Source organism: Chelonoidis abingdonii, chromosome 1, assembly GCF_003597395.2.
Source record: "Chelonoidis abingdonii isolate Lonesome George chromosome 1, CheloAbing_2.0, whole genome shotgun sequence".
NCBI classification, from domain to species: domain Eukaryota; kingdom Metazoa; phylum Chordata; order Testudines; family Testudinidae; genus Chelonoidis; species Chelonoidis abingdonii.
The window spans coordinates 257,284,564-257,311,164 of NC_133769.1; the positions used below are offsets into that span (position 1 = coordinate 257,284,564).

The 26,601-nt window shown below is 40.4% G+C and overlaps 1 protein-coding gene across 1 annotated transcript in view; it reads right to left on the minus strand.

Annotated features, from left to right (window-relative positions):
* Positions 1–391: 391 nt before the first annotated feature.
* Positions 392–26,601, minus strand: part of EDAR (ectodysplasin A receptor) — a 45,417-nt gene continuing 19,207 nt past the window's right edge. The window contains exons 5-11 of the mRNA XM_032771930.2: positions 17,028–17,114; positions 13,668–13,793; positions 13,498–13,572; positions 13,115–13,187; positions 10,704–10,863; positions 7,308–7,368; positions 392–845 (exon numbers count right to left, since the gene is read on the minus strand). Of these exons, the coding sequence (XP_032627821.1) occupies positions 526–845; positions 7,308–7,368; positions 10,704–10,863; positions 13,115–13,187; positions 13,498–13,572; positions 13,668–13,793; positions 17,028–17,114 (902 nt within the window). The 3' untranslated portion in view covers positions 392–525. The remainder of the gene's footprint in view (positions 846–7,307; positions 7,369–10,703; positions 10,864–13,114; positions 13,188–13,497; positions 13,573–13,667; positions 13,794–17,027; positions 17,115–26,601) is intronic.

Here is a 26,601-nt window from a genome sequence, read left to right on the forward strand (position 1 = left end):
TTCTCGATTCAACAAAACTGTAGTATGTATAAGGAATGAAATTGGTTACAATTACATGTGTTAGAGCTGGTAGAAATATGTAAGCTTTATCTGTATTCCATGGTACTGTATCTAACTGTAGATTTTAAATTATTGAACAGAGCCCAAGGTGATAGAACTATCCTTAGACAGTAATTAAATGGGCTGTCTTCAAAGCCAGACTGGCTATCAGCAGATTGACCTGTACCTATACTTGTAAATTTTGTGGAAAATGGATATTAGTGTCCACTTACTATCAGTAACTGTTTAACAAAAGCCATTCTGTTTAATTAAATATTTCATGTTGAGCTTCTCAGAAGAATTTTTGCCCTTGTTTATTTTGTTGATGATAAATTCAGTTGCAAATCTTGCCTCACTTTACTCTTTGGAGTCAATGTGAGTAGTATATGAGAAAACCGCCGATTCTTTTAAGTCTCTGTCCCATGTCTTTGAACCATCGCTCTTGGGATCAATGTTCTTGCACATCCTTTGGAAATGATGCTCACATCAGGATGTAACCACTGGTTCAGGTGCAGGCATCACTTGTGCCCACTCCAAAATATCTGCGCACAAAGACTCAACAGCATCTAACCGCTCAATTTGCACTAGTTTGGTTAGAAGTTCTGGGATACTGTAGCCGGCTGTACTGATGCGGTCGAAGAGTTGCATGCCATCTGTCATACCGCCTATTTCATCCCTCTTTAGGCCAAAGCTCTCAGCAAGGTGGCGCCATGTTTTCACAATAGCTTTTTCTGAGTTGTACGTTGAGCTGAGCATCCTGCTGGTCTTCTCCAGGCAATCAAATGGCAGCTCTGTGGGACTGAGACCTATGAAGTAAAAATTCTTAGAGTCAGAAGTTCTATATACAGATCTTGATGACTACTAGAAATGTTCCCTTGTTCAGTACTATAATATTATTATTAGCATAATCTTAAAATATTAAATAATAAGTACACCCCCAAAAATCATGAGAGTAACACACTTTGCCTGGTACTCAACTCTTTGAGTCACTCTCACATGAATATTTTGACATGGGTAGGCCTAAATTAATAGCCCCAAATGACAGTATCAAATTGAAAAAGTCATGAAAGAGAGAAAAAACTGAAACAGGAGAGAGGATAAGAGAAAAGGATAAGGGAAGAATGCATGTATGAATTTGGGTGGGAAATAATTAAGATAAGAACATAGAACATAAGAACAACCATATTAGGTCAGACCGATCATCCGTCTAGCCCAGTATCCTATCTTCTGACATGGCCAATGCCAGGGACTTCAGAGGAAATGAACAGCACCGGTAATCATCAAGTGATCCATTCCCAGATCCAGGGCCGTCCTTAGGATTTATGGTGCCCTAGGCGAAATTATTAAACTGATGCCCCCGTGCCTGTCTTGCTCTTAGCAACAAACATAAGCTTACAGTACTGGAAAACTTGTCACATGCATGTTATTAAAACCAGTTTAAGTTAATTAAGCACACTGTAATGCTGATGGACTAGCACTAAAGAAGTAGCACTATAGAAAAAATTTTGATTTGACAGAATGATGCAAATAATATAATTTTTTTAATTTGTCAACATTTTATTGGAAATTTCTATGAAGAGGTATTGGAACAAGGATTAGTTTTTAATTAAAAGCAATCTCTCTGGCTTTTTTGGCTGAAAATAGTAATATGTATCGATGACAAAGATAAGGATGTCTGTCAATGCAAGAATAGCAGCACCAGTCATTGTTCCTAGAACTCAGGAGACGGGAATGTTTTTATGAGCTTAAGTTTTTGAAAAACTCCATTCTCCTGATGCTACTGTTAAGGAAATTGTAGGTAGAATAACGAGTGGCAATGTACACATTAGATATATGTCACAAGTTTTGCTGGTATGATAACGTACAATGTCCATCATGATTTGGCATAGTGGCAACAACTCATTTTTCGTAAGTCAAGTCCGATTTAAATCAAAAGAATCACCGTGCTGCAGGAGGCCTTTGGTCAAGAGTCCCAAGCGGTGCCGTAGTACGCTGCAACGCAGGGCTCTCAGTGACCCATTGTACTGGCTGTGAGAAGCAGCCTGCCGAAAGGCTGCTGAAGACCGGCATCAATTCAGCAGTATGCTTGTCTGCCACACAAGGTCCATTCTGGCGCCGCCAGAACGAAAAAGGTTGGGGCGTACTGCTCTAGGCTCTTGCACTTTGGTCATTAGTTTGCTTCTTTGTTTTCCTTTTCATTGAGATTTGGTCCCGTCAGCCCGCTGCCGCGGCGTAGAATGGAACCCAGGCGACAGTGGGTTAGTGCTCAGCTGGGGTCTCCGCCTCGCGACCTGCTCAGCCGCGCCGCCTGGGGTTCCTTGGTGCCCAGGCCAGCAAGTGAGTGCTGAGGGGGCACAGGCCGGGACCCTGGTGCCAAGGGCAGCAGCCGGACCCCAGAGGAGAGCGGGCTGAGCCGTTCAGCTCGGCTGCTCGCGTGCATCAAAAATGCTCGATGCCACTTTGGCACGTGTGCCAATATGGCGACCCTGCTCCTATACATTGTAAGAGATGACATTTAAGTTGTTGGAGGGCTTATTTAGCATAAACCAGGGCTATAGGAAATCGAGTCAACATTTTGTTTCTGAATGAAAACTGGTCCACTCTTCCCACACAAACTTGTCACAAATAATTGTCAACACTTATATTTCTTTTTTTGGCTAGATATTGGATTTTTTTAAAAAATGTTGAAATTGAATTCAGGATGTGTGAGCAAGCATTTTTGGAAACAAAGTTTTGTTAAATGACAATTAAATGGCAACACAGCACTGCTTCATGGCTTGGCTCACCCCAGCCTCTGGTCCAACAGCTGCAGTAGATGAGGAGATGGTGGAAATCTGCAGGACTCCAAATACCATGCTGGGTGAGAGGGCATCACAGCAGCAGCAAACCGCTCTAGGCAATCACACGCAATGGGCACCACCACCAACCTACGGACGTGTGAGTTGCACAAGCCATCTGATCAGCATGAGGGCACCGATGAGGCACAGCACTCATCCTGCCTCGTGAGCTCCCCGCGATGAGATGGATGCTGGCAGCTGCAGCCGGGAGGGACTCCCCAGCTAGGGTGGCGCAAGCCAGATGTCCTGATTTTATAGGGCCAGTCCTAGATTATTTGGGGCTTGTCTATATAAGGCTCCAATACCCCCACCTAGAGTGCCAGACAAAAGTGTGAAAAATCAGGACAGGGATGGGGGGGGGAGGTAAAAGGAGCTCTATAAGAAAAAAGACCCCAAAATGGGACTGTCCCATAAAATAAGGGGATATCTGATTCAGTACCCCAATCCTATCCTGATTTTTCACAGCCCTGTGATGGACATTCCAATCCTGGCTCGCTGCCAAGGAAGTGAGTTACTTTCACTTTCATTCCTCAGCAGCAGCCAGCCAGTCTCTTCCCCCACCTACCTCCAGCACCTCACCCACCTCGCCTGACGGATGGGAAGGGAGGAGAAAGAGAGGGATGCTCCTGGGAGGAGGGAGAAGGTGGGGTGCTCCGTGGGGGGGGGAAGAAATGGATGTTATGGGGCGCAACAAGGATTCTGGTTCAAAGCCACAGAGCCTGCCTCACCTCACCTCGCCGGGGGAAAGAGTCACACTCACAGGTAGCTCCTTCCTCAACCCTTACCCCCTCCCCTTCCCAGAGACCCCAGCCAATCCCATTCCTCAGACTGTGCAGCATTCTGCTCTCTCTAGGACCCAGCAGCCCTGCTCTTACATGCTCCACTGCTTCCAATCTGTCTGGGCTGCCTGCAGAGTGGTGCCCCCAGGCAGAGTGAGGCCCTACGCATCTGCCTATTCTGCCTATGCCTAAGGACGGCCCTGCCCAGATCCCAGCAAACAGAGGCTTGGGACACTTCAGAGCATGGTTTTGCATCTCTGCCCATCCAGACTAATAGCCATTGATGGACCTATCCTCCATGAACTTATCCAGTTCTTTGAACTCTGTTATAGTCTTGGCCTTCAGAACATCCTCTGGCAAAGAGTTCCACAGGTTGACTGTACGTTGTGTGAAGAAATACTTCCTTTTGTTTGTTTTAAACCTGCTGTCTATTAATTTCATTTGGTGACCCCTAGTTCTTATGTTATAAGGAGTAAATAACACTTCCTTATTTACTTTCTTCATACCAGTCATGATTTTATAGACCTCAATCATATCCCCCCTTAGTCATCTCTTTTCTAAACTGAAAAATCCCAGTCTTATTAATCTCTCATCCTATGGAATTTTTAACTGAGTTGTGTATTGCCTTACTACTGTATCCCTTTCTCAGCTAATCCTGAAGTAGCTATCCCAGGGAATATATTGTAGATGTATCTCTAGTGAGCACTTCAATAGATGTAGCTAAGCATGTTTAGTACAAGAGTTTCATTTTGGCTTTGCAAACTGGCCAGCAGCCACCAGTTTTCTAATGGTACAAAATTCAGTTATTTAATGGCACAGAGTGTACTTTGCAGACAATAATTATCTCCCACAGATGGCTCAGTGTTTGACTCTCCCCTGATTCAGACTCTCTCTGTCTCTGTAACTGGAAGGTGGTCTTGCAGGGATGAGATGAGCACAGGTGGTACCATGATGTCTACTGCCTCCATGCATATAAATTCCTGCAAGAGTTTTATTGTTGAAGTACCTCCATAGGAGATCTTAGTTAATATTAGCACTGGTCATGTGGTTGAATGGATGCTCTTTGCTAGACAGTTTCTCCATAACACTAGATGTAGTACAGGAGACAGTATCAGCAACAAATAATTAAGCATCAATTTCTGAACACCTAGAAGATAATAAGGTGATAAGTAACAGCATGGATTTGTCAAAAACCAATGTGTCAAACCAATCTAATAGCATTTTTAGATAGGGTAACAAGCCTTGTGGATGGTAGATGTGATATATTTTGACTGTAGTAAGGTTTTTGATACTGTCTTGCATGAGCGTCTCATAAACAAACTAGGGAAATGCAACCTAGATGGAGCTACTATAAGGTGGATGCAGAACTGGTTAGAAAACCGTTCCCAGACAGTAGTTATCAGTGGTTCACAGTCAAGCTGGAAGGGCATATCAAGTGGGTCCCATAGGGATCAGTTCTGGGTCTGGTTCTGTTCAATATCTTCATCAATGATTTAGATAATGACATAGAGAATACACTTATAAAGTTCTTGGACGATATCATGCTGGGAGGAATTGAAGTGCTTTGCAGGATAGGGTTATAATTCAAAATGATCTGGACAAACTGGAGAAATGGTCTGAAGTAAATAGGATGAACTTCAATAAAGACAAATGCAAAGTACTCCTTTTAGGAAGGAACAATCACTTACACATACAAAATGGGAAATGACTGCCTAGGAAGGAGTACTGCAGAAAGGGATCTGGAGGTCATAGTGGATCACAAGCTAAATATGAGACAGCAGTGTAACACTACCAAAAAAAAAAAAGCGAACATCATTCTGGGATGTATTAGCAGGAGTGTTGTAAGCAAGACATGAGAAGTAATTCTTCCACTGTACTCTGTGCTTGACAAGACCTCAGTTGGAGTATTGTGTCCAGTTCTGGGTGCCACATTTGAGGAAAGATGTGGACAAATTGGAGAAAGTCCAGAGAACAGCAGCAAAAATTATTAAAGATCTAGAAAACCAGACCTATGAGGGAAGATTGAAAACATTGGATTTGTTTAGTCTGGAGAAGAGAGGCCTGATGAGGGACATAACAGTTTTCAAGTACATAAAAGTTGTTACAAGGAGGAGAGAGAAAGATTGTGCTCCTTAACTTCTGAGCAGAGGAGAAGAGGCAATGAGCTTAAATTACAGCAAGGGAGGTTTAGGTTGGACATTAGGAAAAATGTCCCACCTGTCAAGGTAATTAAGCACTGGAACAAATTGCCTTGGGAGATTGTGGAATCTCCGTCATTCCTGAAAGGTGGTTAGAAAAACACTTATCAGAAATGGTCTAGTTATTACATAGTCCTGCCACGGGTGCAGAGCACTGGACTAGATGACCTGTCAAGGTCCCTTCCAGTCCTACACTTCTATGATTCTGACTTTTGTATTTACCCCTCTTGAATTGATTTGGAGGCTGATAGAGCTTTTTCCATTTCAAATTCAATATCAATGGTCTTGTGGGAGCTGGGATTGCACTGAGCCATAGAACACACAGAAAAAGAGAGAATTAAATAAGATTATGCACTCTTTGATGCAGTGAAATGAATCCATGTCCACTGTGCCTAGGTAACACAGGTAATCAGGTGCTAAATCAAATTAAACCCTTGAAAACTGTCCAACTTGGAAACTTCTGTTTTCAGGATGTGGTGACAGAGTGGAGTAGGGCTTGAGGGAGTTGAGAGGTGAAATACAAATCTGATCCTTCCCAAATCTTAATTTTAAACTTATCAGAACATATTTTAATCAGTTTATGTTCATCCATTTACTTAAATAACTAATACAAATTATACAATTTATAATTTACCCCAAATGTGGATTATCTCTTTGTAGACCATTTTTTGATAGTTATGAAGGCAAAAGGAAATACATTCCAGAGCCAGTAGTTAAGATCTAATTCTATACAGTCAGTTTATATGTATTGTGACAAAGTTCCTCCTCTACCTTGGTGGGTCCTGCGCTTATTGGAAGATTTGCTCACCTCAGTGATCTTCCCCACAGTCTGGGTCAACTCCTTCTGTGTCTGATCAGGAGTTGGGAGGTTTGGGAGGAACCCGGGGCCACCCTCTACTCCGGGTTCCAGCCCAGGGCCCAGTGGATCGCAGCTGTCTATAGTGCCTCCTGTAACAGCTGCATGACAGCTTACATCCCTGGGGGCTACTGTCCCCTACTAGCCTCCGTCCAAACACCTTCTTTGTTTTCTGCACCATGCTAGGACCTTCCTCCTGGGCTTGCTATATGTTGATACTCCGTAGTCCTCCAGCAGACCCCTCTCACTCATTTCAGCTCCTGAGTGCCTCTCTCTCCCACCTCCTACAGACGCACTTCCTTTCCTCTGGTCTCCCGTCAACCTGACGTGACGAGTGAGCTCCTTTTTTTACCTAGGAGATGGGGGCCAGCTTGGGTAGGGGAGTTGCTTAGCTGCGCTTGATTGCTGCGAGTGTTCTAATCACCGCCTATCTTGCCTTAATTGGGTTCTACGCAGGTTCCTGACTACTCTGTACAGCCCCTGCTTCTTGTCACTCAGGGAACAGAAATTACTCATCCAGTGACCAGTATATTTGCCCTCTACCAGACTCTTGTACCCCAGTGGTCTGAGTCTGTCACAGTATTTTGTTCACACTCACCTTCGGCAACACCACATACGTTGGCATACACATCAAGTATCTTTTTCCTTCGACTTTGAATCTAAAGGGAGCAGCAACAAAACATATTTTAAAGACTAGTATCTTGTTATTTCTTCAGTCGCATGAGAAGATAATTACTAGGCAAACAGAGGCACCAGATACACAATGCAACCTCTTGATGTGCTCTCTAGAGGCTTCTCTTTGAAGACTCTCAACACACTGCCTTAGCACAGGAAGCCTCCAAGGATCTCTTCTGAAGAGTCATAGACCAGTAGGATAAGTGTAAATGAGTTAAGAGTAAAAATATTTTTCGGCTTTCACTTTCCACTGTCTGAGATCTCACTTTTTCTGTATCCCAGTGTCATGTAATTTGGATTAATGAACTTTCTGCTTTTAAGTGTTTTAGTATTTAATTTCCCTTTATAGACCCTGCCCAATGGAGAGAGTAAGCTAAATACTATAGCTGTGGGCCCCAAATTGTTAGGTACACAGGGTTGGACCAGCTGTGATGGATTAATTCTCTACTTGCAGGAATTGTTGCTGGTTGGCATTAGGGATCCATTATGCCAATTGGAACATTTTCAATTAAATGTATTTTTTTTTTTTTGCCAAAATATGCTCTTTTGTCAAAGCTGAAGCAGAGACATCTTGATTTAGACAAGAAGGGTTTCTGAGGTCCAGGGCTCTCTGATCACTTCTGATGAGAGAGATATGAATTGACCTGATCTTTTCAATCTGAAACCAGATGTTTTAACACAGTTCTATTTTGCAAAAACATTGAAAAGGTTTTGTTTTTGTTCCAATGCCAAATGAAAACAACTGTAAAATGTTGAAAGTTGTCAGAACACAGAATTGTTGTCTTCCAGCCAGCTCTAGGTAGGAGCAAGCTATTAGAAAAATTCTCTTTATCATGGGACTCAAGCACTTGGTCCACAAACTCACCAGTTGTCAAAAATGTATTTAGAAAACACCCTGAGAAAAGCCTGCTTGAGCTTCTGGGTTTCTGGGACAATCTTGTCTGGTTTGTTTTCACTGGCCTATAAAAGCCCAGGTACATCAACCAGTCGGATTTCTATGCCTGTGGTCATGGACTCCCAATGGACTGCTGCTCATTTGACCTGTCGTGTAGACACATTAGGTCTGCAGGTATTTTGAACATAATGAGATGAGAAGACAGCTATTGAATGGATTTTACATATTCTTGGTGTTATTTATCTCATAATAAAAACTTGCAAGTTTGGGGTTTTCTAAGTGCAGTAACTATTGTGCATTTGGAGTAGCTGTTTTATAAACATGTCAGGAGCTCACTTTCTTTTTTCATAAGGGATTTTTAGAGTTCCTCTTAAAGCATCTTGGATCCCCCATTTTCTCTCTCCATTCAGGAGCCTCCCTTCTGCGCTGATTGTCTCTGGGGCAGAAAGAGACTAACTAACTAACACCTCCCTCCCAAGTCCAGCGAGAGGGATGCCAGAGGCTGTCTTCTTTTCCAAAGGCTGAGGTTGCTGATTCTGCATTGTGCTTAGCCCACAAGCAAATGACTACATTTGTGTTTTGATCTTGGCTCCTCTGTGTGGTAACTCATTGCATAATATTTTTTTAAAAGAGGAAGGAGCAGTCCAGAGTAAGGCAAAGGGCCTGCCAAATCTAGCTTTATATAATTTTCTATATTTTTCTACCTTTCTCTCTAGCTGTCCGTATCCTCATTCAAGACTCATTGAGCTCTATGATCTATCTTATAAATACTATTTCATCTGCACCCCCCAAGTATTTTATTGCTCTTCCAAGGCATGGAACCTGGTTTGGTCCTAAAATCTGAGGCATGGAAGCTGAGAATCTCAGCACAAATTGTATTTACATCAAAGACCTTGTTTTATACTTGTTAAGAGGTCTCAAGTCATCATAACCATATTCCAGGGAACAGGTCTAGGATAAGGGATCTGTTTATGCTTTAGACAAGATTACAAGCCAAAGAAAAGCTTTCTGCGGCTGTATCTACTGTATATACAGTCTTTAGAGCCTTTTCTTATGACATTGCCACTTGGTCTGAGAACCTGTCTACCAGGTTTCAACTCAATGTGAAGTATAGCTAGACAGTGGTGCCTAGAGTCTATGATGATGTGTGCACTAGAAATACCGAAGGACAGATAACAAAAATTCATACATAGGGTTAATGATATTTTTCAGCTGTTCATAACTTTCTAAAAGCAAAGCTAAAAGCATCTCCCATGGGGCTAAAACGTCCCATGTCTGGTCTTAGTGGAAAAATGAGCTATTTTGGAATGTTTTGAACTAAATCATCTCAGCCAACTATGCAAGTGTGAAAAGATGCTTTTCAAAGTTTTTTTTTAAGTTTCTTTTTCAGTCTTGGGTAAGTAAAAATGGTTGATGCTACAAACTTCTATCTTGGCCTGACTGACTTCATTGTGGTTGGTATAGTATTTTTAAAGCTATGAAAGTATAAAACATATCCATATGAATATGTGCATTTTCTTTTTAAGTATGCTTTAATGTTAACAAGGGTTAGAAAGTTTGGTATGTGCTGAAGCACCTTACGTATGTCTTTATATACCCTTAGCTGCCTTTAAATTCACTGTGAGGGAGCCAGCCAGCCAGCTGGAAGGAATGTATGTCACAAGTAGAGAAACCAACCAGTGAGATGGTGCAGGTGTGGGTTCTTTGCAATATTGGCACCACCTTCAATGTGATTCTTGTATCTTTGAAAAATAAACAGGAAAACTAAGCATAAAAAATAATATTAATGAAACATGAAGGTGTAGAAATGAGCATGTTGTGCTTAAGCACATAAGTCAGGAAATTCAGAAGTTAAGGTTCCCACTATAACACTAGGCTAGCCCATTGTCCATATAGTCATGTTCCTACAGCAACATTAATGGTGCTCTTTTGAACACTGTACATTTTATGGTATAAATTTTAACAAAAAGTCAATAATACAGCAAGGCATGCATTTAAACAGAAAAACCACGACTCAATTTTTCGTTCTTGATTTGCCAGTTTAAATGCTTACTGTATTATTGATTTTTTTGTTAAAATGTATACCATAAAATGTACAGTGTTCAAAACAGCAGAGTTAATATTGCTGTAGGAAACTTTCTTTTGAATTTCCTGACTTTTGGGTGCTTAATTTCTCAGCCATTATCAGTGCATTTTATATGCACACACACAGCATTTTTGGCATATTGAAGGAATATTATATGCTGTCTCTATAGATGAGATTGTCAGACAATTTCTTATTACCTTGCAAAAAATTCCTGTAGATTAGTTTGATCTGCATTGTGATTCATTGTTTTATTATGGTGATGATTTGTGCATGTATTTTTTTTTTTTTTAAAAACTATCAAAATACTTCTCCAGTTTCAGTTTTGAAAAAAGCCTTACCCCAGTTGATTTGTTATTTGTAGAAGATTTGTCCCTGGTGAGATGAACTAAAGATAACAAGCACAGGTCTGGGGTCCCTTGTTTATCAACAGCAGCTTCTTCATCACTGTCCATGCTTCGGCTTAAAAGTCGTTCATTCTCAGAAGATGCATCATTTTCACTGAAAAATTAAGGATAAGGTTATGGCAATGCAGCCTTTGGTAGCATAAGTCCAGTTCTGTTTTTTCTTCTATCTTAGAGGCAATGGAATAATTTTTTTATTTAAAAAATGTCTATCCTGAGGGATCATATAATTAAAGCTTGTTCCTGCAATTGAAGATGTATGTGCAACTGTTTCTATTTAAGTTACACAGTCATGAATACCTGTGTGAGAACAAGAAGGAGACCTTATAAAGGGTTTTTTAAAAATACGTTTCTTTACTCAGGGCCAAATTCTAGCTCTTCCTAATTTTACCTTTGTCTACACTCTGAGCTAGGAGTGTGATTCCAAGCTTGCATTCATGTTCTTGTGCTAGCCTGATGACAACTAGCATGAATATAAATAGTAATGTAGCCATGGTAGCGTGGGCAGTGGCAGCATGTACCCAGCTGCCCATGGTATTGTGGCATTTATACTCTCTTCTCATTCCCCTATTATGACTATGTGCTGGCAAGCTGGGACTCACCCCCTAGCTTTGTGGTGTAGACGTAGCCTTTGTGGTGTGGTACCAAGCTCCTTGTGTCATCTAGCTGGGCTCAGCAGCCAGGGAGAGCTCAGAGAATCCTAAAGGCTAATGGAGCTGTAGCCAATTATTTCATATAATCATTTAATTGTGTTCTGAATTAACCACAGCAATAGAGATGTAATCAATGCGTGATGAATAGATTTAGGCATAGTATAGGAATAAGAAGGGTAGTATTAAAAGGGTAGAAGGTTGACAAACATTTATGAGAGAACAGTGTGTATCAGGTAGGTAAGCAAACTAAGGCTGTAATGCAGGCACTACAGGCTGCGGCTGGTACAATTTTAGGTTAGCTGCATTAGGCCTCAGGCCTAAAAGGAGGGTTGACATAAGCCGGTGACCCAGGAATAATCCTGTACCAGTAACGTTACAAGATTACTATAAAGAATGTGACAATGAGTGATGTTTGGGGAAATATGCTGCAATGTACCTGTCAGGACTGCAAGGCACCCAATCGTAACAGCATAGACAATTCTGCAGCAACTGCAGGTTGCCATGGGGCCTTGTTGATGTAAATGCTAATGCAAATAAGGGGAACTAAGAGACTAGCCTTTGAAAAGTGGGGCACCCCAAATTTTATGGGGTTTGGAAGTCCTGATAAGGACAAAGGGGTTGGAACTTTCATGCATATGTATAGGGGTTATGGGTGTGAGTGTAACTCAGCATAAAAGGGGTTCATCAGCATGAACAGGGAGGAAGAATCCATCAAGAGACCTTCCACAAATGACCATCTACTGAGAGATCCACCTAGCTTGGTGGTACCCTTGGAGATGTGAGTATGAGAGCATTTATGCTGGACACCTTTTGGTATTGCTACATGTTCATTTATATATCTGTAACGGTGGCACTGATTATCTGTGTAGTAAGGTTTTTAATACCAGGAAGCTTAATAACTTGTGAATGCTGTTGTGGTCCCTGCTATTGTTCCTTGTGTGCTCTGAGAGCCTCCAGACCAAACGACATTTCTAATGGTGATTCTCGCTCTGCTAATTCTAATACTGTAGCAGCCCTTAGGGAGCACAAAAATTTGACCCAGGTTACTATGGTTTAAGAGACTGTAGTCAATATCAACCCATCAATAATGTAAAGGCTACTGACCTGTGTGACTTTGTGCCATCTAGAAGCTGAGCAATAAAGTGAGGGATAAAGTGCTTTTTTAATGTCTGGAGCAGGAAATGTGTTCTCCCCTGCTGGCTGATAGGCAACGGGGAGAAGATTAATGAAGAGCACGTACCTGAAAACCACACTTCTGGCACACGCTACCAAAATGAAGCTGTCAGGAAAGACAACAGAGCCCCGTAGGGAGATGGGATGAAGGAATGATCAGCCCTCCCCCAACTAGCATCTGCCATCCTATTGTAGAAGTTAGAGATTGAAAATACTTAAGTCATCTAGTCTTTCCCCTGCTGCTGCAAGATTGTTAGTACATTTTCAACTCCCAGGTCTAGCTTTAAAAATCTCAAGCAATGGGGCTTCTGGCGCTTCCCTTGGCAGAATGTTCCTCATTCTATCAGATCTCACCATCAGGAAGCTTTTAGCCTATTTTCCCTTTGTCTTAATTGCATCTCCTTTTTTCTTGTTGTATTCCCTTGTGCCAGTCTAAATAATTCCTTTGCCTCAAATATCAGGAAATGGTTACATTCCTTTTCCACCTTAACCAAGCTAAAATCATGGTTTTTTTTCACATACCTTTTAACAGTCTTAACTGGAGTTGCTGTCAGTTTTTCAAACTCCTCTTTCTCTGAGAAAATCACAACATTTTCTGCAGATCAAAAAATAAAGATATTCAATTGGCAGAGAGATTGCAAATGTGTGTTTTGCCTCACTAGCTTCGTCAGCTGGGAGTCTTACTACAAACTTAAATCTCCCTGAATTCTTCTACACTTTTAATTTCTAGCACAGGATTAAGTGCAATTTTGGTGGTACAGAAACTTTTTTTGCATATTCCTTTACTAAATGGAATTGGAGTTTAAACGCTTACAAAGGGGAATTGCACAGGAAGATGGATTAAGGGAGTTTAAGCCCTGTGTTATCTGGTGTGGAGAAAGTGGAAACTATAAAACAGCTCAAACCTTGTACGTCTGTCTTCTCTTCTTGCAAATTGGCTTGGGCTTCAACTGTTTTTACTGAATGGCTGGTGCAACAGGCTAGAATATAAAGAATGTAACTTATTAATAGTCATTCTCAGCAGTTGTCTGGAGATAGCATTTTGCAACTGGAATTTCTTACGCCACACAATTACCTTGACCAGAAGGTTTTGTTTTCACAATGTAAAACATGATGATCAAGACAATGGCAATCGCCATTATGAATATAGTAGACATGGCAATTATTAGAGCAGTAGCCAGATGCCCTTGTCCTGAAAGATCTGCTGGAGACACAAAGAAATAGTTTATTTTAAAGGAGCCATTACTGAAAACAAAGAATGTTGATCAGTTTGAGGTCTGCACTAAGCTTAATCCGTAGTTCATTTCTTTATTTACTTAAAACTTGATTAATTTATTTGAACTGGAGCTTTGCCGGATGAAACACTGCAGAACTTAAACCTTACGCTTCAAAAGCCAACCAATATACAGAATTTTACAAATCAATGTAGTTTGTTCTACACTAGTTAATAATAATGACAACAAATATGAGACCATGTAGTCCTGCAGAGATGAAGAAAGCTATGATGTCTTCTAATATTAAAAGAAATTATGTATGAAGAGGAAAATATACTATGCTCTTCCAAATATCTCGTGAAATTTTCAATGTTTCAATATGAAGAAATCTGGGCTACCAAAATTTGACCTCTTTTCATATTTCAGTTTTTATAAATTATATATACAAACTTTCATTAAATTTTGTTTATGCTTTGCTTATTGTAAAAAAAAAGTTATGAAAATAAAATATGCGGATGAAATTTCTTTGGTAATTTTCTTTTCTCCCACTGTCATTCTGCTCCTGAGAGAATGAGGTTTGTCATTGTTACTAACAGGTGAAAACAGTATGCTGAAATTTATGTTGGCTGAAAATTATAACAGGCTTGTAGGCCCAGTTTTGCCCATGGTTGCACTCACAACTAGCTTCAGTGGGCTCTTTGTGTGTGCACATCTAAAGATAGGATCTGGCTTTTTCTAAGACAGAAAGTGGTGTTCCTGTGTATCATAACATGCAGTATTGCAGTTAATTGTCTGTAACTGTGAACAGCTGTTAGCTCTCAACACTGAGTGAAAATTGGATGTTCTCTTAATTGTAAAATCAGTTATTTAGCTTTCCTTTATAGAACAATGAAACAAGTCAGTAAAACAACAAAATGTGTAATTTCTTTTCATAGACCTACACCAACATACAAAGTGGGTGTATAGCTGGTACTGTTCCATCAGTGTGAACATGTTTAAAATTTTTCTGTTGAAAGATTTATCAAAAGTGCAAGTGAAGACTCTAATGTGTTTAGTTCGATTTGTGTTGGTTTGTATGGATTATAAAACCTGTCTGATGCCATTTTTACAGATGCTTTTCTGGGATGAAACCACTGCTTAAAAATAAATTATAAAACTTTAAAATTATTAAAAATGTGATGGGAAGCCAGAAAAAGGATCTTTAAAACAAGGAAAAATTCAATCATCAGAATAGGAGCTGCTATTGTCTAGACAATATATCTTTGGGACTGCCCATGAAGAAGGAATTACAGTAGTAAGTTTTGAAAAATGGAATAATTGATAAATGATTCTAATTGTTTCTTATCAGAGCAATATCTGGAAGAAAGTACAAGGCTGTTCTAGTTATGAAATCTGAGTATAAGGTTATTGACAAATATGTCATTCTAGCACCTAGTGTCTTTATGCTAAGGAGATAGGCTCAGTAAATATTGCCAAAATGAACCATTAGGCTAAGTGCTCATAACAACCAGCTAAAACCTGCTAGCAATCAGCTTTAGTTGGGTAATTGTATAAAATAATGTGACATCTGTAACTGGATATCATGTTAGCAGCCTGACAACTGGCTGGGAGCATGAGGTAGGTCTGGACAGTGTCTGCCCAACAATGAAAATATACAGTATAGTCCCTAAAAAATAACACCCAATGGTAACGTACACATTCAGAAGAGCATTGGTCCTACCACTAATCCCTCAGGCAAGGCACAAAGAAGCAGACCAAGGTCTAAACTGACCTATGGCAACTGTGGCTGACTGCTTTCTTCAGCAGGATTCAAGCCAAAGCAGTTTCTGACAGCCCAACAACAGACAGCAAGCACATCAAAAGAATACTATGATCAATGCTACTGAATGCTGAAAAATGAAACAAAACTGAAAGTAAACTGAATTAGAGAACTGAATAATACATAATTTGCATTCACTAGATTATCCTTTGTGGTATGGTACACTCGACAACCTGACTGGAATTCTCAGACAAGTCTAACGTTTATATCTGAATAGAAATAAGTTAATAAAATCAGGATAAAAATTAGGCATCAGCAAAGAATTTTTAAAGAACCAACGTCAAAGAGATTCATTATTCCTCAGATAAACAGTGCCATGAAAAGTAAATGCTACCTCAGCAGTGAAGCGGGAAAGGGATTCAAAGACACATGATCTTGTGCTCAAGCCAAAATATCGTGTGTGTAATATCACAGAGAAAAACTGAAAGCCAAAGATAGAGTCAATAATGATAATAAATAACTTTAAAGTTGACTTCTATGCTGTCTCACAATGTCTGGAGCTCATTCATGAAATAAATTTATCATAGGGGTAACTACATCCGTCCTTACTTCAGAAAGAGTATCTGAATATTTTAACATATAGTTTCCATGCTTCAGAAAGACTGTTTGATCATGTTGATGTCATTTTGCTTCAAGGGGTTCTTAATGCCCTCAAAAGAGAGGTAAGAAAAGGGAGACGTGCAAGCCACAATCTGCAAAAGAATTGTTATACTTGCTTTTCTAACACAGATTTCGCATGTAGCATTGACAGAAGATGAATTTAAAATAAGGTAGGTAAGATCAGAGATGAAAATCAGAGGCAATAAGCTAGGATCTAAAAAGCCATGTAGGGTTATAGAAAATGATAAATACTTCAAAGCGTGTGGGAAGCTGAATTAAAAATGAGAATAAAATGTCTGGAAAAATCACAAAACCAGACACACAATGGTCAGCTTTGGTAATTTTTTTATTAGTTGTTTTTGCCTCCCACTATGTATGCAGTGTTCTTATTTTCATGTATTTTTGACAAACCAAAAATAATATTGTAGAACTGTTTGTTTAGTCCACAAAGAGACCGGCCACATAGGTATATTAAATTTTCACATCTCTGGCCAGTCTCTGCTGGGGCATAATGACATTTCCTTGTTGCTAGAAATAATGAGCTAAATTAATTGCTGGTATAAATCAGTACAACTCAGCTGAAGTCCATTTTAAGTCCATCTCTACTGAAGTAATAATATTGATTGATCCAGGAATAAGAAATCATTGTAAATTATTATTATTTTTAATGATTCTTCAAATGTGGGAAAATAGTGCAAAGTAAATTTTACAGGAGGTGTTTTCAGCTCAATAGTATGTTATACCAGCTGATACTCTATCTGAAGAAATAGCTGCTGAATAAAGGTGGGGAAGCTTTTCTTACCTTTGTGTGCATGCTGAAAAGGTGAGAGTGTGTTTGTGCCAGAGGTACTTGGGAAAATGGCTGAAACACCAGAGGTCATGCCAGCACCTGCAATAGTAACAAAATTGCCATAAATTTCCCTGATTACCTTGTGAAGTTTCAGCCATGTCTTGACCTAGTCATAGTAAGCAGAGCACTCACTTAGTTTCACTGAATTTCCCATTCATTAAAAAATAATCCACAGAGCCACTTTTATTTTCTGTAATGTCAACAATCCCCAAGTATATTTCTGGCATTTTGAAAATTGTATTTAGTATATATTTTTACATAGGACTTGGAAGAATTTTCAAAGCTCCACTGACTGGTTTATTAACCTGTATAAAGACAAAAAGTTCTATGATATGCACAGGGTCAGATTTGGTCAATAGATTCCCCTCGCGTGAACTGAGAGCAGAATGTCTGCCAGGAGTGATGCAAGTCACTCACAACCCCTTTTCCACTATGGAGTCTGGAGCTGGCTAGTGCAACCCCCAGTGTAGGAAGGTCATCTAGGAGATTCATCAAATGAGTGCCTCTCTCAGGCAGCCTCCATCAGTGAGATTTCCATAAAGCCTTGATTAGTATTTAAAGCTACATTGTCCCAGTGGAGACTCTAGGGCAGATGGCAAACAGTACTGCAGAATGCCTTCCCCTTGGTGAAACTGCATAGGGAGTATGCATATTTTTGCAGCCTGGCAGGACAACATGCATCATGATTCTGCCAGCTAGAATCCATCATCTGGAAAAAACTGTAAATCACCATTGTTACACGACACAACCCTTAAATCTATTGTAGAAAACAATTAGCAATGACAGAGAGATGGAACACTTAATAGGTTCTTTTCCTTACCAAGTTTCTATGGTTGATTACAAAAAAAAATAGTAATTTTTTTTTAATTCAGCTTTGAGGCAATACATGTGCTATGTTTTCAGAATGAAAAATCAGGTCACAAACTGGGGCAAAATACCAATCCTGCGAGCTTCTTTTGACTCTAGGCAGAGACAGAAACAGTGGGAACTAAGCCTGAAGCTAGGAATACTCTGATTCTTCACATTTACCTTGTGGAGTAAAAGGCAAGTATTAATGAGTTAATTCCTCTAAATCTAAAGGTTCTGTATGGCTAGTCTGTGTTTGTGGAGGCATGGGGGTAATATAATCATCAAAGACCTAGTCTGACAAATTCGCTCCACAACTGAAAAATTACTAATGCTATTCTGCTGTTCTGGGAAATGTGGTAAGGAATTTCAGGGTCTTGGCCCATCACTTAAGGTCAACAGGAAATTAAGCTGTCTGGTAGGGTATGAAAAATGTCTCATGGTCTATGAAGTAAAGAAATATACATGCTCTTTAAATAAAAAAAATGTTTTTTAGAAAATGAAAAAATATTACCCAATATAAAATGGTACTGTATGTTTGGAATGATAAACACATACTTTTAACTTGGCACAAAGAATACAGTGAAAATGACTTTAAAAGATTTTTTTTCCTATAATAATGGCAAAACACCTTCCAAACCTCATTTGTTGGTATGGAAGAAAATACTATTTATTACACTTTCATTTTTTATATTGAAACAGCACTTATTTCTATCGAATTTTAAATATACTGGTATGTTAACTAAGACACTTGCAATGCTATGTAGGTAAAATAATTACATCTGTTTAATCTTTAAAATATGTATATTGGAAGATAGCCCTTTGTCTGCAGAAGCCTTAGCAACCAGACTGATGACTAAGAACCCCGTTCTGTTCATGGGATGCTTGTGAATTACGATGCATAAATAATAGAACTAAGTCCTATTTAGTCCTTACTTAGGCAAAACTTTCATTGACTCAGTTTCCCATTTGTTTAAATATGAGTTTTGCCTGAAAAAGGACTTTAGGGTTTGACTCATAGACATTACAGATGGAAAAGACCCACTAGGTCACCTAGAGAGACAAGGTGGGGGAGGTAATATCTTTTATTGAACCAGTGCCTATTAGTGAGAGAGACAAGCTTTCGAGCTTACACAGAGCTCTTCAAGGTTGTCTCTCTCATCAACAGACATTGGTCCAATGTCTGTCTGATATCCTGGGACCAACACAGCTACAACAACACTGCATAGTAAGTGATCTAATCTATCTGTCTACCAGTGCAGGATTGGTCCCTTTATGTTGCAGTGCTTTGTCAAGTCTACATTTAAATATCTCAGATGGGGATCTTTTACCATGTTTCTTGGAAAACTATATTCATAGTATGAAATCGCTCCCAAAAAGTAAGTTTTTATTTGTTATTTAGCCTACTTTTTTCTTTTTTTTTTAGTTCCCCGCTCCCCTTAATTTCTAAAGCTGCAGAAGGAACACCTATTTATACTGTGACCTCTGGTCACTTCTCTGTGACAGACCTGGTCCAAAAAGAAATTAGGTCTAAGCAATTAAAACACTTTTTGCTGTTAGACCATTCTAAATATTAAAATGAAGTTAGTTTCTATATGAAATGGAGATTAAGGATAAACTATCCCTTAATTTCTCTACTGTTGTGCTAGTTCTTTGCACAGAACTGAATTTTACCCTCTGTGATCTTTATCTATTTATTTCTTCATCACAGTTTGATAGTGGTAGACTTAAGTCTATGTTCAGCCTATGGAATGGGCCGAAAAAAATTGTGATGCCATACAATTCTTGCAGGCTGCACCAAGTCAACAATAGCTATTCTTACCCAGCAGTTTAATTAACCCAGGCAAATAATATGCTGCTTTATCTGCTTTTAGATAATCCAACAAGCTCTAGCTCATCCCTCTTTGTTTAGTTGAGTTCAAGCATGTATTTATTCAACTGTTTCGGTTTTGCTTGAGCAGTCTTATATTCTTAACAGTTTATCATTTCTCCACGAACAGGAGGAGCAGTCAGGTGTAGAACACGATTGCCCAACTAAAGGACCAAGCGATGCTATTAGAGCCATTTCTGAATTTCATACCATTACTTTCCTACTTCAAACTGAGAGAGAGATCCTACCCTGTCCTACATCAGCATGTTGAGGAGTCCTCCGTTCACTCTCAGAGTCCGGTCTCAGGCTCAGAGTTCAGTTCATGTAGGATCAGAATGCTTGAACAAGAATTTTCTTATGATGTACCTAGATATGGGACTGACTGGTTGTTTTTTTTTTGTAGTAAATGTCATAATGAACTCCACCTTGATACTACAACAATAGATACTACAACAGAGTTGTCTTTCAAATATACTTATGTAAGTGTTAGTGATCACATACATTTTAAGCCTGATAGCAAATTTAATAATTTGGCAGATTTTATTATGAGCTAAGATTTTACTTTGGATGTGGTTTTGAAGACTATGCCAAATAATGCAACTGCATTAAAAGGTGAACTGAAAACTGCCAGGTTTTGAAGGTCTTTTGTTAATTATGCTACCAGCTTATGTCAGCTTTCGGTGGATAAAAGGGAAAAAAAAACCATATTAGTTTTCACTCTTTTTCCATCCAACAATACGTCAAGACTATGAAAGTCTAGTTTGTACCCAGACCATGTTCCTAATTCTGGTTCCAATGCAGATGATGTCACTTACATTATCTCTAAAGATTTAGATATAGTTCAGGCAGAGACATTCTAAGTGCATGCTGCACCACATGTGGAAATCACTCTATTCTGGCCATGAAAAAAAGGCTGAAATCCAGTTGCATGGCAGAACACTTTACATTCTTAGGCACCGGTATGTAATACCTTTGGAATGTAATAACGACACCCGCTAGCAGTGCTATATCATTAAGGGTTTGTCAGCTTTTCCATTATAAACCTTGTTATTTAGGGAGGTTATAATCTGGCCATCAAAGTTTTCTCTGGACTCAGACTCTGCCTTCAGTCTTATTTTTCAAAAATGTATTAAAAATAATTTTGATTGTTTTGAGAATAATTGCATTTGTTTTCACATTTGAATTGTGCTTTTGTAACTCAAAAACAGCTTTCACTTTTAAATCCCTATGTAGCCAGTCATTTGTCCATAACACAGATGAGGTGCTGTGTTTTAAAGTAACTTTTTTGCTTTCTTTCCTTTTAAAGAACAGTTCTTCTGTGCACAGCAGGACTATTACAATTATTTGTACTTAGCAAGTCCAACTCACAATAAAGAACACTACTGCACTCGTTGGATGGCAGGCACGGGGGGGAGGTTTGTGGACATGTTGCCCAGATAATATTTATGGCTTTTGATAATGTGACATACAAATGGAAAAGCACATTTATTATTATTTTTCTTTGTTTAGTGAAGGGGTGGATGCTGAAATGAACTGTACAAGGAGGAATATCCTGCATGGATTTTAAAAGTTATTACGTGTATTTGAACTGAACACAGTCTGGTTTTAGATCTCCTCATGGATGTGAAGATTGAAAAGAAAAAAGTTGGCCAATATTTAAAATGTATAATAAGGCACATTCTGAATATCGCCCCTAAAACACAAACTTGTATGAACATGAATAAAACATCAACGCCAGTGACCAGTTTTGAAGTTATGTGGGTTTATCTGTTTGTTTTCCTTCTCTTTTCTGTGTCTCACTTCCTTTTCCTTCACCCCCCCTTTCTGTGTTTTGTCTCTTGTATTCCCTCCCCATCTAATTCCTTCTTTTCCTGTATCTAGTGACTACTTCAAATTTTCTCCTTTTCTCTCTGTCTTTCTCTCTCCTCATTGCTTTTCCTCAGATCTCCACATTATCCTTTCATGCCATATATTTCTTCCTCCAGTTTTCAGTCTCCCTATTTGTTATCCTCTGGCTCCCTACTCCTACCTGCTTCCCTCCTATCTGTTACCCTAATATTTTCTCCCGCTACTTCACTTTTCTTTCCTAAGTTCCACTCACCTTCTCTTCCCTTTTCATCATCATCTTGTCTCCCCTCCCTTGCAAAGATTTCCCCTTGCAATGTCAACCAAGATCTGTGCCTCTATAGGCCAGTCAAGAGGATCCATGCAATATATGGGCTGAGCATGGTGCTACCCAGCAGCAAAGATCAGATGACCCTTTTACTCCTCAGTGTAGCTATCTGGCGTGGTGGTGAGAGAACAGCAGCTCCTGCTGCTGGCCAGTGCAAGGGGACCCTACTGCTGAGATAGAAGTGTCAGCAGCAGCAAAGCTGGCAGGACACTAAGTTGGTATGTAACTTCTTTGGTGTTCTTGAAGCATACTGCTCTAGGCAAACACCAACAAGGTTGCCCCAGCTTCTTCACAGTATACATAACACACAGTGTAAAAATTTGTGCATTTACAGTAGCTGACAGTGTCACAGCAACTCTGTAAATAGTGTGTATTTAAAATTGTCTTTGTAAAACTATCTGTTAGTGGAATGAATGGCAATGTATACTCATTAGAACATACTGCCTTCTGAACTGTTAGTGTAGGGGCTGTGAGGGGAGCAGAAGTACAATAAAATGGAAAAAAGAATGGTACCCCAGAATATGGGTTGGACTGAAATCTAGTCTGGTGAAAGGCATGAAGGTGTGAAATCTGTAACTGGCCCTGAGCAAGGCACCTTGAACCAAGACAACAAGTGTAAATCTAGTCCTATGTATAGAAGTAGCTATCTGATAAACACAGGCCAGAATTTTCAAAGAGTGACTTCATATTTAGGCACCTACATGCGTGGTCTGTAAGAGATGCAGTTCCTAAATGGGAGCTGCAGCATCTGTTGAAATTAGTCCATTTATTTTGGTGCCTAATATTAGCCTGTCAAATTTGGAAGAGTTGCCTAACCACACACTGAGATTAACTAAAAATCACTAACTAAGAGGAAGAATTTCCCGGGCAATAGAATTTCACCTTAAATTGGAGAAGATTGCTAATAGTAAAAGTGGCATTTGTGAGGTGTGCAATAATAGTATCATTTGCAGAAATACTGTCAGAGAGATACTGGGGGCCCAGCCTAGTGCTTATTGAAATCCATGTCAGAGTTCCCGTTGTCTTCAGTGGTCATGAGATCAGGCTCATTGTGAAATAATTTAGCTCCCAAATTTGAGCCTTTTAAACCTGTAATAATTTGGCAATATACATCCATACTTTTACATTAGCTCTTGCCAAACTTGTAAGTAGCCACTGGTTTTAAGACACACAAAAGTAGAGTGACCAGACAGCAAGTGCGAAAAATCGGGACCTGGGGTGGGGGGTAATAGGCACCTATATAAGATAAAGTCCCAAATATTGGGACAGTCCCTATAAAATCAGGACAAATGGTCACCCTACACAAAAGGAAACTTTTTGTGCTGTTGTGTTCTCTGCTACCCCTTCAAGTAGCAATGTAACTTTTTTCTTGTGTTTTCGATTAGGTGGCTGTGATTGGGTGTCCCTCCTACACAAGCCCAGGAGTAGTGAAGGTGGCAAGCTGGGCCAGTTAACTCAGGCTGCACATGGAGGAGGAGTCAGGGAGCAGGGGTTGATTAAATGAGGCTTAGCTGGACAGGAAAAAGAGGGGCCTGTATAAAGCCCAGGAGCTGACAGCAGAAAGGGCTGCAGGGAGGTAGTCTGCAGTCACTCCCTGGGTGAAGGGAGGTGTGTTGGTACTGTAAAGGGTATTCCAAAGTTACTCCTTGGGAGGAGGGAGTTGGGAGGCTGGCAAACCCAAAGAGGGGAGAATCCAGGAAGGTACGAGAAGGCTTGGGGGAAAGCAGCAAGGAATAGGAGTACTGACCTTGGCTACTGACTGGACGGACCCTGAGCTGGAACCTGGAGTAGAGGGTGGACCTGGGTTCCCTAACCAATCACTGGGGACATGGCACAGGCTAGGCTGAGGACACTGGACTGCCTGGGATGATTTATTCTGGTAAGATTTTGTTACACCTCCCTGGAAGTGTGAGCCATGCTGAGGTGGCAGGCAGGGTCATGAAGGGGAGGCTGCAGTTGCTGGAGCAAGAGGGGTTTGTAGGATGAGACGATGACAGAAGAGACACCACCTGAGGAGGACACAACATCTGGCAGAGCTAATGGCCAGGACGGCTGGGAAGAGGCGCTGTGAGTTGTGAGTGCACCCTGTGACAGTGCTCTCTTGAGGGAGCAGAGGTGGTGATTATTCTAGGCCAGAGATTCTCAAACTGGTGGTCAGGACCCTTCAGGGGGTTGTGAGGTTCTTACATGAGGGGTCATGAGCTGTCAGCCTACACCCCAAACCCTGCTTTTCCGTCAGCATTTATAATGGTGTTAAACCCATTTTTATTTTTAATGGCTGGGGGGAGGTGTCGCACTCAGAGGCTTGGTATGTGAAAGGGGTCACTAGTGCAAAAGTTTGAGAACCACTGTGAATCTAGGCTGTGTGGCCTTGGTTTGGCACTTCATTTGCATGTGTTGTATTTTGATTTTGGATTTTATAACTGTTGTAATTGTTATGTGGCACTTACAGTTTATAGGTATCTGCCCTGTGAATTAAACTCTGTATGTGGGGTCTAACATCTCTTTTGCTGTGCAAAATGAAGGGGATAAAAAGAGCTGAAATTCTACTATAATGGTTCCACAAGTGTGAGATGGAGGAGAATGGACCCAAAATGACATTAATCTCCTAGTCTTGCTATGAGACCTTGGAAGCCTTTCTACTGAAAGGGGGCAAAGCTGTGGCAACCCCCTAGAATTTCCCACTGTCGTGCACGTGAAAAAACAGTGGCATTATGGCTTCTGAATGAGCTATGAGAGTAGGAGCTGGTGTTCCATGGGCAGCATGGAGAGGCTGGCCCTATCAAAGGATGACACAAGATCTACACAGCTGGAACAAAGTTTTCCCATATATCCTCAGGCTCCAGGCAACTGAGCAGGCATTCTTTTTGTTGGCCCTCAAATCCCTCCCTCTGAGGTTTTGTCTAGAATAAGAAATGGGTTGAGACTAATTAACCTTGACCTAACCAGGGCTGCCCAAATGTTGGGGGGGGGCAAGTGAGGCAATTTGCTCTGGGCCCCACATGGGCCCCGCGAGCCCTGGCCCGGTGGTGGTCCGGGTCTTCAGTGGAATTTCAGTGGCGGGAGGCCCTTCAGTCACTACGGGTCTTTGGCAGCATTTCGGCGGCATGGGACCCTTCAGTGCTACCTAAGATGCGGAGCGACTGAAGGGCCCCCTGCCACCGAAATGCCGCCAAAGACCTGGACTGCTGCCGAGTGAGTCCAAGCACCACAGCTCCCCCTCTTTGCCCCAGGCCCCCTGAATCCTCTGGGCAGCCCTGGACCTAACCTCAACTCTTGTCTTCATGTCGCCAAACCTCAAGGGAACGAGACCTGGGCTATACCACCTAGTCAACAACCTAGCATTTCCTCCATTCTGTGGGGTAAGAGGAATTGGGTGCTCTAAGATCAAAGAAGTGAAGAAAATAAGTTGGTCAGTTCCAGCTAACAAGGCTGTTCATCTGTAAGCATCACTGGACACAAGGAAGAAATGGTGGTGGGAGGCAGGGGCGGGGGAATGAGGGAGGGAATGATCAAATATAAAAGGACAGAACTGGCAAGGAAAGAAAATGGAGATATTACAAAGAATGGAGAGTTCAAAAGAAAAAAAATATAAAAATGATTTGTATATAGTATTACTGGTACTGTAAGGAGTTTTCCTGTGGTAAGTGTTTTAAGCATTTCAGCTAAAGGCTCAGAATTCAGGGTCTTTAAAACAGAGATGTAAAAGTGATCTTCTGATTGGAACATGACATACAAAGCCCTTGGCCGTTGAATACATTATTTTGTACAACATAACAATTCTCATCTGTTTGGTTGTTTTAAAGTTCTAAGAATGCAACAACAACAAAAGGGGTGTTTTCAGAGGTTAGTCTCACTCTGGTAATTAAAAATTACTTTAGTATCTCTTATAAAAATTAAATTGTCAGACCATTAGCCTGTGTGTGTTAGGTTAAAAACCTAGATAGGTTGATTAATACCACTTCTTTCAGCATCTGAGTGGGAATGGGGGAAAGATTAGAAGGAATGATATTTTTACTGATCTGCTGTCATGGTTGCTATAAAAAAAATCCACATTTTTGGCACAATGCACTTGATTATGGTGTGAGTACTGCAAGTGAATGTATTTATTTAGCTGCCTCTGGGATATTCTTTCTTATATGTGTATCTCAGTTGCTTTGGGGTCAGAGTCTTGTTTCACAAAGTTCTTGTGACCTCTGGTCGGCTATTTATTATCTGTTACATATAGCTGGGAAGACAGCATAGCTTATAGCCATAGCTACAGACCATGGACTTAACGAGATATTGGCCAACTGGCCAATATTCTACAAACTCTAGTCCATATAAGAAGTTTGATTTAGTCAGTGTTCTCATCCTCATTTCCACAGTATCTCTGTTTTTATCTAATATAGGCCAATAATTTTTCTGTATTTTACCAAGTCTCTTTTACACCTTGGTTATGTTTTGCCAGGTGTTCATTCACCTGGATATAGCAAAAGACATGCAACTAATCTGAAGGCAGCATCCATTGTAGGCTTCTGTCTTCATAGGATTTGCAATGTTCTTACTTGAAGATCTGTATGTACTTGAATCAAACGTTTATCCCTCATTGAGGTCTCATCGAGGAGAGCAAAAATGAGGTCGCTTCCAGGACTTTC